Source organism: Carcharhinus amblyrhynchos, chromosome 17 (assembly GCF_965287045.1).
Source record: "Carcharhinus amblyrhynchos chromosome 17, sCarAmb.v2.hapA, whole genome shotgun sequence".
In the NCBI taxonomy this organism is placed as follows: domain Eukaryota; kingdom Metazoa; phylum Chordata; class Chondrichthyes; order Carcharhiniformes; family Carcharhinidae; genus Carcharhinus; species Carcharhinus amblyrhynchos.
In genome coordinates this window covers 25499275-25514153 of record NC_137340.1, presented here as the reverse complement: position 1 = coordinate 25514153, position 14879 = coordinate 25499275, and the positions used below count along the sequence as shown (strand labels likewise).

Here is a 14879-nt window from a genome sequence, read left to right as displayed (position 1 = left end):
ATACAGAGTTAGCCTTTTAACTATCAGACATTGCTGGTGTCTTTTTCAAGACCCATCAGGCTGCTATCTTTCCTTTGATCAGTTGTGCATTACAAATTGCATCATACTATACCTGTCTCACATGGATATATCCAAGTCAATGTCCTGTTACAACCTGCTGTCTCACATTCACTCTCTTTCCCTTACAAATAACTCTAGCTTATTTTCAATTTCTTTAATCCAACATTTAAACATAATTAAAATATACATTGGGTAAATCAGGGTGGCACAGTGATTGGCACTGCTGCCTCACAGTTTGGAGTTCACATGTTCTCCCTGTGTATGAATGGATTTCCTCCCACTGTCCAAAGATGTGCAAGTTAGGTGGATTGGCCGTGCTAAATTGCCCCTTGGTGTCCCAAGATGTGTGGGTTTAGGGGGTTAGCGAGGTAAATGAGTGAAATTATGGGAATGGAGCATAGGGTAAAATTCTCTGTTGGAGAATCAGTGCAGACTCGTTGGGCTGAATGGCCTCCTTCTGCATAATAGGAATTCTATGATCAAAATCATTACAATAATTATGATATGAGAGAGAATTTTTATCCAAGCGTGCGGCAGAGTGTTTGTGCCCCTTCAACTAGCAATCTATGTAGATAAACATGGTTGATTTTTAATGTCCATTTATTTGCAGTACTTATGATGCAAGGCATTGATATTTCAGATATCCTTGTGTCCGGGGATTTAAATAGTAAATTATATTCAGCAACTCAAGTCAAGATGTATGTTAAAAGAGAATATAGACAATAAAATATCAGTGAAAGCTATTGGACAATGTGTATTTCACTAAATATGAAATTATGTATAATGTGAAGTTTGAACGGATTCAAACATAATAATACAGTACATTGCAGTACCACTTGCATGTCATTGTTATAAGTTAGAAAGTGCAATGTACCATTTATATCAAAATGTACCCGTTTATAAAATTAGATCCACAAAATGTTAATCTATAGAAATGGATTATACCATGATCACTTGAAAAGCAGCATTTTATTATGAAACTTGGATGATGCACTGTATGACTGAGTTGGTGACACATTGACATTCAGAAAATACTTCAGATTCCCAACTGTACTAATCAGTTTTCAATTTGAACCAATGAATGTCTAAATTTTGAAGTGAAGCATGTGAAGACTGCATACCCTGCATGAATTGACTGAAAGTGAGGAAATAAGGCTAGTTTTGTAAGTGATCACTTTCAAATTGCGAGATGTACTGAATACTTACATATGTCTGTAATACTTGGCTTGAAATGAGTGATGTTTTGTAAGGTGCATTTAAAATTACAGTTAACTTTTTAATAACTTTCTATTCAGCCAATATGTTAATAGTATGTTTGTTGTATTATTATGGTGAAGAGTACACAGGTGAAGGGAATTGATTAAGTACCTTGAGCACAGATAAAGAAAGACTATTAGGACATTGGGTGTTGCTTAAAGAGGAGGCAAATATTTGTAAATCTGGTGTGAAGTAAAAGATTGGCATCTGATTTCCTACTTCACTAACTGTCTTATGAATATTTTAACATGGGAGCAGAGGATGGTTGTCAGTGAAGGTAAAAGTTGGAAATTAAGATATAAAATTAGATAGATTGTAATCTTTGTTTTGTGAAGAATGAACTGAAAACAAGTGTAAATTGACAAAGTATGATTATCCATCTCTATTTTCTGAATCTGAATTTTGAAAAATAGAGAAGGAATGAGGACAAAGTCATTTTTAGCAAATCTAGCAAACACCAAGATTGGAGGAATAATAATAGATAAACAAAACTCAAGGAAGTACAGACTGTTAACAGGTGTTTCATATGTGACTCAAAATATCCCAAAGCAGAACAACAGAAATTTTGAAGTGATGCTTGACAAGGAGAATTTGCAAGTTGAAGTTGATAATAATCAGTCTGAGGGAATTAATTGTTGGTCATTGCAAGCCACCAGTTGTTGGATTGCTTTACAGAAAGAAATGTTTGCACAAATAAACTATAGGAGGTCTTAGAAGGAGAACATCTGTGTTGTCATATAGTATATTGAACATGCAAAATCATTTTTTCAATTTTAAAATATTGTTTGTGTGTCATAAAGTTTTAAAGAAAAGATGAAAATCTTTTAATAGTGTGTTAATTGTATTATCAAGATTAATAATACACTGGTGAAGGACTTTGATGAAGTACTTGAACTCATATATGGTAATACTCACCCCTGATCTTTGGTCACGCGGTGCAGAAGAGGGGATGGAGAGAGGAGGACTTCCATGTAAGCCAACTCCTGGGTCTGGCCTTCAAAAGGCTCAGGCAGAGGATGGTCAAGGACAATCAGTAAGCATAGGCAACAACTCCTCCTCCACAGTCATCCCCAACACTGGAGCCCCACAAGACTGTGTTCTCAGCTCCTTACTATACCCCTTATACACCTATGACTATGTGACCAAATTCCTCTCCAATTCGATTTTCAAGTTTGCTAATGACATCACCGTAATGGCCAGATCTGAAACAATGACGAGACAGAGTACAGGAATGAGATAGAGAATCTGGTGAACAGGTACGGCAGCAATAATCTCTCCCTCAGTGTTAACAAAACGAAGGAGATTATCATCGACTTCAGGAAGCAAAGAGGAGAACATCAAAGGGATGGAAACAGAAAGGGCCGAGAACTTTAAGTTTTTTGGTGTCTAGATCACCAACAACCTGTCCTGGTCACCACCACTTCCCCCCCTGCCCATGCTGACACTATGGATACGAAAGCCCACCAACGCCTCTACTTTCTCAAAAGATAGCTTTGACTACGACTCTATCAACTTTTATAGATGCACCGTAGAAAACATTCTTTCTGGTTATAACACAGTTTGTTATGCTCCTATTGTGCCCAAGACAGCAAGAAACTCTAAAAGGCCGTGAACGTAGCCCAATCCATCATGCAAACTAGCCTCCCATCCATTGACTCTGTCTACATTTCCTGCTGCCCTGGCACGCAGCCAGCATAATTAAGGACCCTATGCACCCCGAACTTCCTCTCTTCCACCTCCTTCTGTCGAGAAAAAGCTACAAAAGTCTGAGATCACGTACCAACCAACTCAAGAACACCTTCTTTTCTGCTACTATCAGTCTTTTGAATTGGCATTAAGTTGCATAAGTTGATCTTTCATTAAGTTTGCATTAAGTTGATCTTTCTCTACACCTTAACTATGATTGTAACACTACATTCTGCACTCTCCCATTTCCTTCTCTATGAGCTGTATGCTTTGTCTGTATAGCGCACAAGAAACAGTACTTTTCTCTGAATGCTAATACATATGACAATAATAAATCAAATCATCTGACTCGTGTTCACAGCTGGGTGATCCTGGAGAGGGCGCATGCTTCAAGCCTTCCACAGCCAATGAACAGGGCAAGGGCTGGAATGCAAAATAGATGAAACTTGGTTTAGTTATTTATGTTTCCTCGGACGTCTTACTTTAGTTACAGTGTCCCAACGGGAGCTGCCATTCTCTCTCATTTTTGTTTAACTTATTTGATTTTTGTTGAAGTGTACAATAATACTCACAGGCTGATGAGATTCACTAAGGAATGTGATTGGAACCAGTTCTAATAATTTATGCCCAAGTGTTTTTCCTGTGCCCTTTCATAATTGGTTCCATTAGTTTAAATACGCCAAAGAGTGTGTAACAATACTACTGAATACAGGATATTTCCAAGGGAGGAGGCAAACATTTTTTACTGTTGCATTCTGTAAATAAATCTAACATCAGGTAAAAACTTAGTTCTTGATTTCCTACTTCACAACTAACCTGAATGAATTAACACAATATGCCTTAATTTAAAAATATTTTGATAAATACTGAAAACTGAAATTAATATTTTGAATTTTCTGTAATTTACATAAATTAGTACAAAAACTTGCAAAGAATTTTACAGCATGAAAACAGGCTATCTAGCCAAATAGGTCTTCACCAGTGATGATGCTCCACAAAAGCCTCTTCCAACATTATTTAATCATCAATAAGGCCAATTATTCTGATTCACTAGTGCAGAATGCTATACTTTTGCATTAACTTTGTAAAATTAAGTTCTGTTAAAATTTTCATTCTGAACAGTCATTTGTCACATTGAAAATCATTTTGACTAGCTTGAAATAATTTATGATAAGTTCTATAAGTCTTATTCAAACATTGCAAAGCATGGCCATATGCAAGCTTCCACAACCTTTTCTGAAAAGGTGACCTATGAGTTAACCTACATGCTAATTTAGAAAGCTAGCAGAAGCTGATGATTCAGAAAATCAGGAATATAAACTTATGATGTAAAAACAAGCAATTACACTAATGATGACCACCTGAGCCACACCGTCACCTGTAGGGACTCATATATAGCAGAAGGCTTGATGAAGTGAAATGGGAGAAGTCTCATGTGGAGAATAAATGCTTTCATTGACCTGTTGGGCTGGGTGGCCGTTTTCCGGGCTGTAAAATTCTATGTAATGTTATGTTCTAACTTGTGTAAATGGCTGAAAATTATACATATGTAAGTTTAGATTTTCAGTATTTGTTCCAGCAAAATATTTTGAAATTAAAGCATATTGGGCTGAACAAATAAAAGGCAACATCTATTACTGTTAAAATGAAAATATTTCAGTTGTGACTAAAACCCAATTATCGTTCCAATTTGGCAAGTATGATTGCTTTTCAAAGATTCTTCCATTCTATGTCAAATCTCCCAGTGACAAGGGGACTCAGAAATTCCCCCCAAAAATGCAAGGAGACATAAACTAATAATCCGAGTCTTGGATAAACTCAACATTCCATTACTCCAAAGATGTGCAGGTTAGGTTGATTGGCCATGCTAAAAATTGCCCTTTAATGTTGTGAGATGCGTAGGTTAGAGAGATTAGCGAGTAAATATGTAGGGATATGGGGGTAGGGCCTGGGTGGGATTGTGGTCAGCGCAGACTCGATGGGCCAAATGGCCTCCTTCTGCACTGTGGGGTTTCTATGATACTCATATTGGACAGGCAAGGATCCCATGAACATGAAACAGTCCTAAAGTACCTTTTACAGGCTTTATGCAAAAGCAAAATACTGCAGCCACTGGAAATCTGAAGTAAAAACAGGTGAATTCCTGGAAATGCTCAGCAAGCAGCATCCATGGAGAGAAACAGTTAATTTTTCTGATACACTAAAATCTTAGCTGACTGCAGAGGAACTATTTAAATATTTTCTCTCAGAGAACTTAGTCACAGTGACATATGTATTGTCACTGTTAATTATGTTATAATGGGAAATATGCAGCCAAGAGCTTTCAGAGGAAAGCTTTGCATCTTTAGCATGTACTCAAAGTTTATTAACCACAAGGTAATCTTATTATTTCAAATTCTGAAAAATCACTAATCGTTCTAACTGGTCTCCCTTTCTTGACAAATTAACTGTGAAAAGCTTATGCCTTGTATTTGTACTACAAAATAGAAAACAAATTATATACCAGTACTTTTTTTGCAATTTCATGCAGCAATAATATTAGGCATCTAAAATAAACTATGTTAAATTCAGAAGTGCAGCTTTAAGCAGCTTGAATGCCGACTTCAGTGGAGTGATCCCTTCACTATCAGTGAATCTTTTTCTGCTTCTAACTCCAACTAACCTTATGATCTTTCACTGTGAGATTGACAATTTGAAGCTTGCTTTCCTGTATTCAATATTGATAGGATTTTCCTATCAATATTGAAAATATAAGGGTGGATAGATTGTCTGCTCCAGTTTTCATGTGGTGGGATCTGTGGCAGGAGTGGGAAATCCCGTGGGAGTCCGAAAACGTGGTCCGTGCCATCAGGATTTCCCCTCCTGATTGTCTCCACCCCCACCATTCAATGTTAGGATCTGCATTTGAAATTATTTACATGTTTCCACTGGTGGGCAGAACCTGCTGGAGGTGTGCTGGTGCATACATCCCCCAGTGGAAAGAGGGTAAAACCTGTGCAATGCCCTGGTACTGCCCAATCACTGCTCTGTTGCACTGCTCCTGCCAATGCCCAAAGGGAGGTGGAGAATGGGGGTTGAGGACCAAGGAGGGATGGAGGTGTTCTGTCATGATGGGGGATTGAGGAAAGAAGTTCCGTCATGAGCTCCAGAGGGAACAGGAATTTTGTGGGGTGGTGGGAAAGGTTCTAATTTTATTCTTTAAATTGGGGTGCCCTATTATAGACTGGTGGGGCGGGCCTGCCTGCATGATGTTATGGGACCCACCCATAACATCAAATATGGCATTCCACTGCCATATTTGTAGACGTTCCTGTCTACAAATATGGCAGTGGAAGCTGCTCTTCGGGCCAGTGGCTTCCATGCTAATTTTCCCACCATTATGCCACTTTGCAAAAAAAAGAGAAAATTTTGCCCTCTGTTTAAAATGACAATGAGGTAAATAGTATTTGCCATTATTAATACCCAAGTGGTGCAACAACTTCAAGTGAAGGGCAAATGCATGATTAAACACATGCCTAAAATTGCTGCCAATTGCACATTTAGCCTTGCAAAAATGACATCAAAAGTGCATTGAATAGCGGCATAACAATGCTGTACTTATGTGGTAGATATAAACTAAACTCAGCTGCAAAAATTTAAGCTTTGTCCATTTCAGTCTAAGTAACCTTTTAATGACACAATAAATGGCCCAGAACTTCCAATCTCTTTATGATTGAATCTCAGAGGAACCTCCAAGGAGCACTAGGGGTCTCCTTGGAAGTGCCCACACACTGACTACATAGGAATCTTCCAGAAAGTTTATACTTACACTGCGGCTGGAATCCTCCAAAATGCAGAGTTAAAATTAAAGATAGTTCCAATTCACTTAACAGAATAACACTCGGGGGAAAACTAGAAAGATTAAAATCAGTTCTAACGGCTTAGTAACTATTACTGATTCCCAATTCTGCCCCCATCTTCCCCCTGACACCCAACCACCAAGCTCTGTACCCATCTGATCCTCCCCACGATCCCCCAACCCAGTCTATTCCTTCACCCACTTACCTACTACCCTACCCACAGACCTGCCACCTTACCTCCTCACCCACTTAACTTACACCCTTGCCTTTTCTCTGTAGTTTCTCAAAGTGGCTTTGGAATGTTTAAACTTGCTGAAATTTGGCAGTTCGTGCCAAAACAAGGGGGCTGGTCTTGGTTCCTTTGATGCCACTGCACTATGAAGGTGGTCTCGGAACACGTATGCTCCACATTTCTAGAGAGGCTTGATTCTGTAGTCTAGGCAAGAAATGTGGAGCTTCATGAAGATATGTAAACAAAAGCAAAGTGTCAATCCCCCAATGATTGTCACTCATTGGAAAATTCAGCCCCATTTTATTCACTGCCAGTCAACATCTTTGACCTGAAACTTAACTATTACAAGAGTGGCGTCTCATTCTTTCAAATGTTAATTGTTGGAGATTTTTTAAAAATACCTTTTTGCTCTACTGTTCTGACATTTTTTTCTTTAATTTGGTCTTCCTTTCCCTCATTTTTCTTTTGTACCTGATTTAGTCATGCATTAATCTAATTATTGTATTTACATTTTAATTATTTTGATAATTATTTCATCGTGCTTCAATCTGATTCATTAAGGGAGTATTCAGTTGCTTGTCCTGTCTGCTCGGACCCCAGATGCTTTGTTTCTCTTGTTTCTCTTGCTGCAATGTCATCACCTTGCACATTCAGCGACTTCACATGCGAAAATATTTGAAAACCTAAATATGCAAGGGCAAGTCAAATTAATAGCAAATATCATTCGTGCCCTACTGCAGGAAAATTTGGCTGAATATCTGTTACTACGTCTTTCCTTCAAGTCCATAGATATCCTATTCTGCTTCTTTCAAATAATTATGCATGTCTCATCTTTGTAATCCTCTTTAAGTTGTGGAAATTCTCCAAACCTCTCGGTAGGTACTTTGCAAGTTGACCCTGCATTCATATAATGAGTGACATTGTGCTATGTTTTTGCTTATCTTGCAAATCTAGAACCATATTTCCCATCAAAAATTTGTACACAGCATTCCATTATAGATGTTAACAGTTAGTGCAATGCTTGGTGAATAAATTGAGGTAATCACAACTATAGCAGATGTATTTTAGTCAAAATTTGCACCTACAAAATCTGCTTTAACAAATGTTTCAATGTTCATACTGATTTAAAATTTCATTAAATGCTTCCAAGATGTCAAGGGCGGCATGGCAGCCCAGTGGTTAGCACTGCTGCCTCACAACACCAGGGACCCATGTTCAATTCCGCTCTTGGAGTCTGTGTGGAGTTTGCACATTTTCCCCGTGTCTGCATGGGTTTCTTCCCAGTACTCCAGTTTACTCCCACAGTTCAGAGCTGTGCAGCTTAGGTGGATTGGTTCTCATAACTTATGTCATAGTGTCCAGAGGTGGATTAGCCATAGTAAATGCACAGGGTTGCAGGGATTTTGTGGGCAGGAGGGCCTTAGTAAGATACTCTGTTAGAGAGTCGGTGCAAACGTGATGGGCCAAAGGCCGCCTCCTGCACTGTAGGGATTCTGTGTATTCTATGAACTGAGTGCCATTGTAAGTGGCGCATTCTTGTTGGGAGCTTTGTATTTACTTTATTGAATTATATTGTCAAAGCTGCTTATTTACAGAATAATGTAGCATTAAACATACAAAATTCTACTGCCCACATATTCCAACAGGCACAAAGTTTTCATTCACGCTTCACCACTTTGCTCACTGACCTATGTTGGCTCCTGGCTAAGTAGCACCACAAATTTCCAAGTCTCTTCTTGGCCTCACCACTCCCTTGCTCAGTATTGTCCACCAGCTCCAGACCATCCAAGATGGCTGCACTCCTCTAATTCTGCCCTCTTGAGCATGTCCTTTTTAATTGCACCATCAATGCTGGCCGTGCGTTTAGGTAAGGTGTTAACTCCTGGAATTTCCAAAAGCTTTGATCATCTACCTTAATATTTCTTGGTGTCAGCTTTTTGCCTTGGGACAGTTTAGTATGTAAAATGCTGTATAAACACAACTTGTTATAGTTTACGTTAGCACTTGTAATGAAAATGAGGCATCCCCATTTTTCAGAGAAAGAGCATAAAATGTACTCCTTGGAGTCAATTTGTGATTATTTATGTCTAATTTTCTACTAAGAGTTGGGTTGACATTGCCTAACATGTTTTAGATATGACCCATACTGCTACAGAAAATATTAGACTGCTGTGTCATCAATTTGAGTTTTATTTTAACTCAGCTTTTGGATATGAAATGACTTTGCAGCATCCTTGTACTATCAAAGTCCCTTAGCTGCCATTTAGAATTTGTTGTATAACAAAAAAATGTTAAATGTTACTCACATTTCTAATTTCAGGTGAATAATTTTACTCATGGCCCAAAACAGTTGACAACAGTATTGTTACCCTATTCATGTTACAGGATTTGAAAAGAAAGTTGTAATGTTCTTCTATGACAATGGTATCTGTTTTTTTGAACATACCTTTCCTCTGATAGATTAAAACAGTTACTTACATGTGTAATTTTACTGCACTAGCTGTATGTCCTAAATTTAATTATTTGCATTAATTAAATCAAGTTATCATGTCATCCAATACAAAATTACATTTATAGATTACAAGTGAATCTAAAATGTATGTTCACATTCAATTCTAGTTGTCTTATGAATATCTTGTAAAAGTTTCCATTGGAACTTGCCTGAAGTCATTGCGTTCCATGGAGAGGAATATAAATTAGCAGTGCAACTTATTGAAAACACTTTAAAAATGTCTATAATAGTTGTTCCATTGTAGTTTTTGAAACTCCCCAAGTTTAAAATACCTTTCTGTGTACATTAGCTATCATTTACACTGTCAATCTATTAAATTGACCTTCACACTGACTCTTAAGTGAACTAGAGTATAACTGATCAATACAACTGCTGCAGTCCTTCAAAAACATGAATTCTCAATCTGTGAAGGTTTAAAAGATTAAGATTTCTTCTAGGCTTTTAATTGAAAACAAAAATATATATTTTTGGTCCTTAACCTACATTTAGAAATTGTGTATGTAATCTCACTGGAAAAAGAATTATTTTGTCATTGATCAATGTATGTATTTTCCAGTTAGATTTTTAAGCTTCTACTTTGCTGAACACTTAAAAGTAGAAATGTACAACTTTCTGTAAGAATGACTAAAAATTTGCATTTGAAGATATAACCAGAAGAAAGAAAACAACTTAAAATGTAAAACATGAAAAAGGTAGTCATGAATTTTCACTGTTACATTTTTACATTTGATTCATTTGAAATGAAAAACAAGCTACTGAATGGATTTGTATGTCCAGACTGACACATTTTCAGTTAACAATGAAAGTGAAATCAAACAGGATACAAAAGAGAAGTATTAGTGGGAAGCAGTAGTGTCGTGGAATTGCTGCTGGGCCAGTAATCTAGAGACCAGGGATGATACTCTGGAGGCCAATCCCACCACAGCAGATGGTGAAATTTGAACCCAGTAAAATCTGGAATCGGAACTCTAATGAAACTATAGTTTGTCATAAAAATTCATCTGGTTCATCAGGGAAGGAACTATTCCATCCTTACCTACTCTGGCCTACACATTACTCCAGATCCATAACAGTGTGGCCGACATTTAAATGCCCTCTGAAGCCACTCAGGTCAATGGCTGTTAGTATGGGTAACAAGTGCTGGCTCAGTCAACGATGCCCGCATTCCATGCATGAATAAAAAAACATGCAAAATTAGCAGGACATGTCTTTTCATGCCAGAGTGCCATCAGCCTTATTAGCATTCCCTCCTGCTGAGTTGCATTTGGAAGTGTAGCAGATTGGCCAGTTCCCATTCTTCAGCCAGCAGAGTTTGGAGGCAGTGATTCATTATCAGGGTGGAGATTTTTGGAAAGCAAAGGAGAAAATGAATTTCCTAGACTATTTTATGAGGAGCCTTCATTCGTGTGTGGTGTACATTAGCAATCATCTTCGCTGTCAATCTACTGAATTGACCTTTACACTGACTCATAAGTGAACTAGAGTAAAGAAAATCAATGCAAGTGCTGCAGTCCGTTGAAAAGCCAGAATTCTCATTGTGTGTTGATTCAAATCTGTCCTGAATTTCACCCATTTATACTTGAAAATTGGACACACGGACCTGCAATGGTATGGGATGGCAATTTGCAGAATTAAGACAACTGTCATCTGTTTCAGAAAGCCTGCTGCTGCTTTACTTCAGGCGTTCCAAGTGGGCTTTGGACATTAATAGGTGCCTGAGATACCCACTGACATTTTAGTTTCTGGTCATGCATTTTTCCGATAACAGGTAAGTGGTAGCAGTTGCAAATTACCCCTAATTCTTTTAAGCCAAGGACTGCGGTTCAGATTGCACATTTTTGTTGAATGGTATGTTAATATGTTTAGCAAAGTTAAATTGTTGTTCTTGAAATATAACCTGTGTCGACCCTCAAAGTAAAATTCTGCAGCATTGTAAAATATGTTATTCCCTTTTATTTGCAGACAATGAAAAATCAGTTTGTTCTCCTAGAGGACTGGTAGTGACATGCAAGACCAGTAGCATTTTGAACCTATGAAAATAATGGGCAGGAAACAATCAACTAGTCTCCCAAGCCTGTCCACATCATGATGGCCAGACCGTAATTGTTAAAACACTTTTTCACTGCCTGTCACCATGGTACTTACTCCACCTGTCCATATAGTCATTTTATCCATTAACAATAACTTCTGGTCTGCAGAATTGAAGCCCATTCCGAAACTAGTCTTTCACATTTGTACTGATATTAATTTGGAGGGAAATGGAGTTATAGTGATAATATCACTGGATTTCCAAAAGACCAATGCTCTTGGGACATGGATTCAAATTTCACCTCAGTTGGAATGGAGGAGGCCATTCATAGAATCATAGAACACCTACAGTGCCGAAGAAGGCCATTCAGCCCATCGGGTCTGCACCAACTGTCATCTTATCCATGCTCACACCCTGCCCTATTCCCACACCCCCACACATTTACCCCACCAAACCCCCTAACATCTTGGGATACTAAGGGGCAATGTAGTACAACCAATCTACCTAAGCTGCACGACTTTGGACTGTGAAAACTCCACACAGGCAGTCACCCAAGGCTGAAATGGAACTCGGATCCATGGCGCTGTGGGGCAGCAGTTGTAACCAGAATGCCACCATGCCGCCATTGTCTCAACCAAATGGCCTCAGACAACATACGTCCATCCCTGTCATGGAATGAGAAATCTTTACATAAAGATCACCTCTGGATCTATTGTTTTCAGTTGTGGAAATAACTTTAGCACTAATGTCTGTCCAAGACAGCATGACATGCAAGCTACAAGTGGGTGTGAAGCACCAATCATCTAGTAGGATGTCCTCAGGAGAAGTGTTTGTGATATTGTTTCCTGAAACAAACCATTTGACTCAGGTCTGCACTGTATAAACTTAGCATCCAAGAATCACTTTGACCCTGAAATCGCTGTCGAAAGCCCCATTCAGAAGCCATTTTGTGAACTTCCAAAGGCCCCTTTTCCCAATGATGATAAAAGCCTACAGTTTCCTAGCTCTGATCTATGCCCTTTTCCAAAAATAAGAAACACAGAAGCTAACTTCCAGTCTAAGGAAATTATGTCTGAACCGAAGACATGGACAGGTATCTTTCAGAGCACGTGTCCTATTCCAGCCATTGATCACCCATGGAGCTTTTTTGATTTTGTTAATCTATCGAAGTAACTGTCTATTTTAGTATTAATAATGCTAGTTATTTCTGACAACCCCAATCTGGAGCGTAAGTATCAAGTAGTGCAGAATTTTGGATCTAAGGCTGACACTCTGCTTTTCTGGATTTTGAACAAGTCAATCAATTAGTGGCCATGCACCCAATTAGGGATGAAGCAGACAGAATCACCTGACTCTTCTGCCTGCCTCAGAGGCCCTGGCCTATATTTACTATGTGAGCAGCTGCTGTTTATTACTACTTACCTCCATATCATAAAGCTCAGCCCCCATCTTCAACCTTGTCCTCCCTTTCTTCCAGAAGCAAAATCACAGCCACCTGGATCCTTGCTATGCACCTGTAGGGTTACTCTCTTCAAGTGTTTCAGTGCCTACAGATTTACCTTTGTGTTACCTTTGCACACTACAGGCCACTGTGTGCCACTACTCAAGCTGTTCAAGGCTTGCAAGTACCCATTCAGGTCTTGACACCTGTTCAGAAGTCAATACCAGCATGCTTTGGTCCAAGAAGTTAAAAGTCCTGTCAGGTTTATGGGAAATGGTCATTTGGCAGCTTCACAATATTCTGAGAATCAATTTGAATCTGCCCTACAGTATCTTTTAGTGACTAAATTGTATTTTTTTTTGTTTTTATTCCAATTCAATAAAATCAAGTCTAATTCAGAATCTCAACAAGTTGAGACATTCCAGATCCAAGCTGACAGGACAGGACTCTCACCTCCTGTCTTGGGCTTGATTTACATGATCCAAGCTGATTGGAGTAGGCGTAGCTCCTCCTCCAAGGCTTGATCTCATTTGCATCTTAGCTAAAAGGCCGAGATGCCGTTTTTAAAAATTGCTTCAAATGAAGCTAAAATGTAACCTAATGACTTCAACCAAGCACAGCATGTTGATATGACACTTCTGAAGTTACTTAACAATAAATGTTACTGTTACCTTTACTGCTACAGCTACACATTATCTTCTTTCTGAGATATCTCTCAGCTAATTTTATGGCTGTTTTTCTATTCCTTAATTGCAATGCAATATCCTCATGTGAATTAAGTGCCTTAAGGGTGTAGAATGCCTTCTGTCCTGGGAAAAAGTAACTCGTATGAGAATGATGGGGATAAAACAGAGGTGATGTAAAAAGCAACAAAACCTCGGATGAAGAAAGTTCTTAGACTTTGATAGGATGAGGAAGTTGCAGATGTAAAAGGGTAGACAAAATCACAGAGAGACTTTTAATAGGAAAGGAGGTGACTTGAATACGTAGAAGCAAGAAGATGGTGAGTACAGTATAGAAGAAACTGGATTAGAACGTTGGAAGTATCGAGCAGTCTCTTTTTGTGTTCAACTGCAAAATTGTGAAAGAGCCAGAACAAGTAATACTCGTACCACTGCCAAATAAAAATTACTGTGAAATGTTGTTATGCCATGACAAAGATTAGCTGGGGGTGACAAATTTTACTGTCTTCTCCATCTATACTGTGCAGCAGTGAGACTGCAGAAGAGCTAACTGTTCTGATTAGCGAAGGAGCTTCATGAAATTTTATGTTTTAATTTTTTTTCCAGAACAAGATGTTCATTTACAGAGGAAAGGAGTACGAGCGACGTGAAGACTTTGAAGCAAGGCTGTTCACTATATTTCCAAATGCAGAAAAAATGAAGACAACATCTCCTCCAAATGATGATATTAAAAATTCTTCTGGACAGTGTATCCTTAGAATGTGCTGCAATGTGTATCTTTGGGCAGGGAAGGGTTACTTCCCTGAGCAAAACAATTTTTAATAATAGAAATGCACAAATGAAGAAAATATGAGTGTGCATGCTAGTTGTGATTTTGGAAAATTTTCATTAGATTTATTTCGTGTAATGGATCCAAAGCACTTCTTGTACATTATTTATTTCATAAGCTGAAATTATTATCACTAGTACAACAACCAGTAATAATAAATTGTTGCCAACAGCATTTCACTCTAATTTGTGCGAAATTCAAAATGCACTTTATAGCCATATTTAAAAGGACAAATTTGATAATTGTTCAGCTGGATGGTTATTGAAGTTAAATTTTCATGTTAAGTGTGTGTTATTGAAGTCCTCATGACA

The 14879-nt window shown here is 38.3% G+C and overlaps 1 protein-coding gene across 2 annotated transcripts in view; it reads left to right on the top strand.

The window, feature by feature from the left end:
* dock1 (dedicator of cytokinesis 1) overlaps positions 1 to 14879 on the top strand; it is a 589776-nt gene that overhangs the window by 504647 nt on the left and 70250 nt on the right. For both annotated transcript variants that reach the window (XM_080205635.1, XM_080205634.1), the window contains exon 41: positions 14346 to 14487. In XM_080205635.1, the coding sequence (XP_080061761.1) occupies positions 14346 to 14487 (142 nt within the window). The remainder of the gene's footprint in view (positions 1 to 14345; positions 14488 to 14879) is intronic.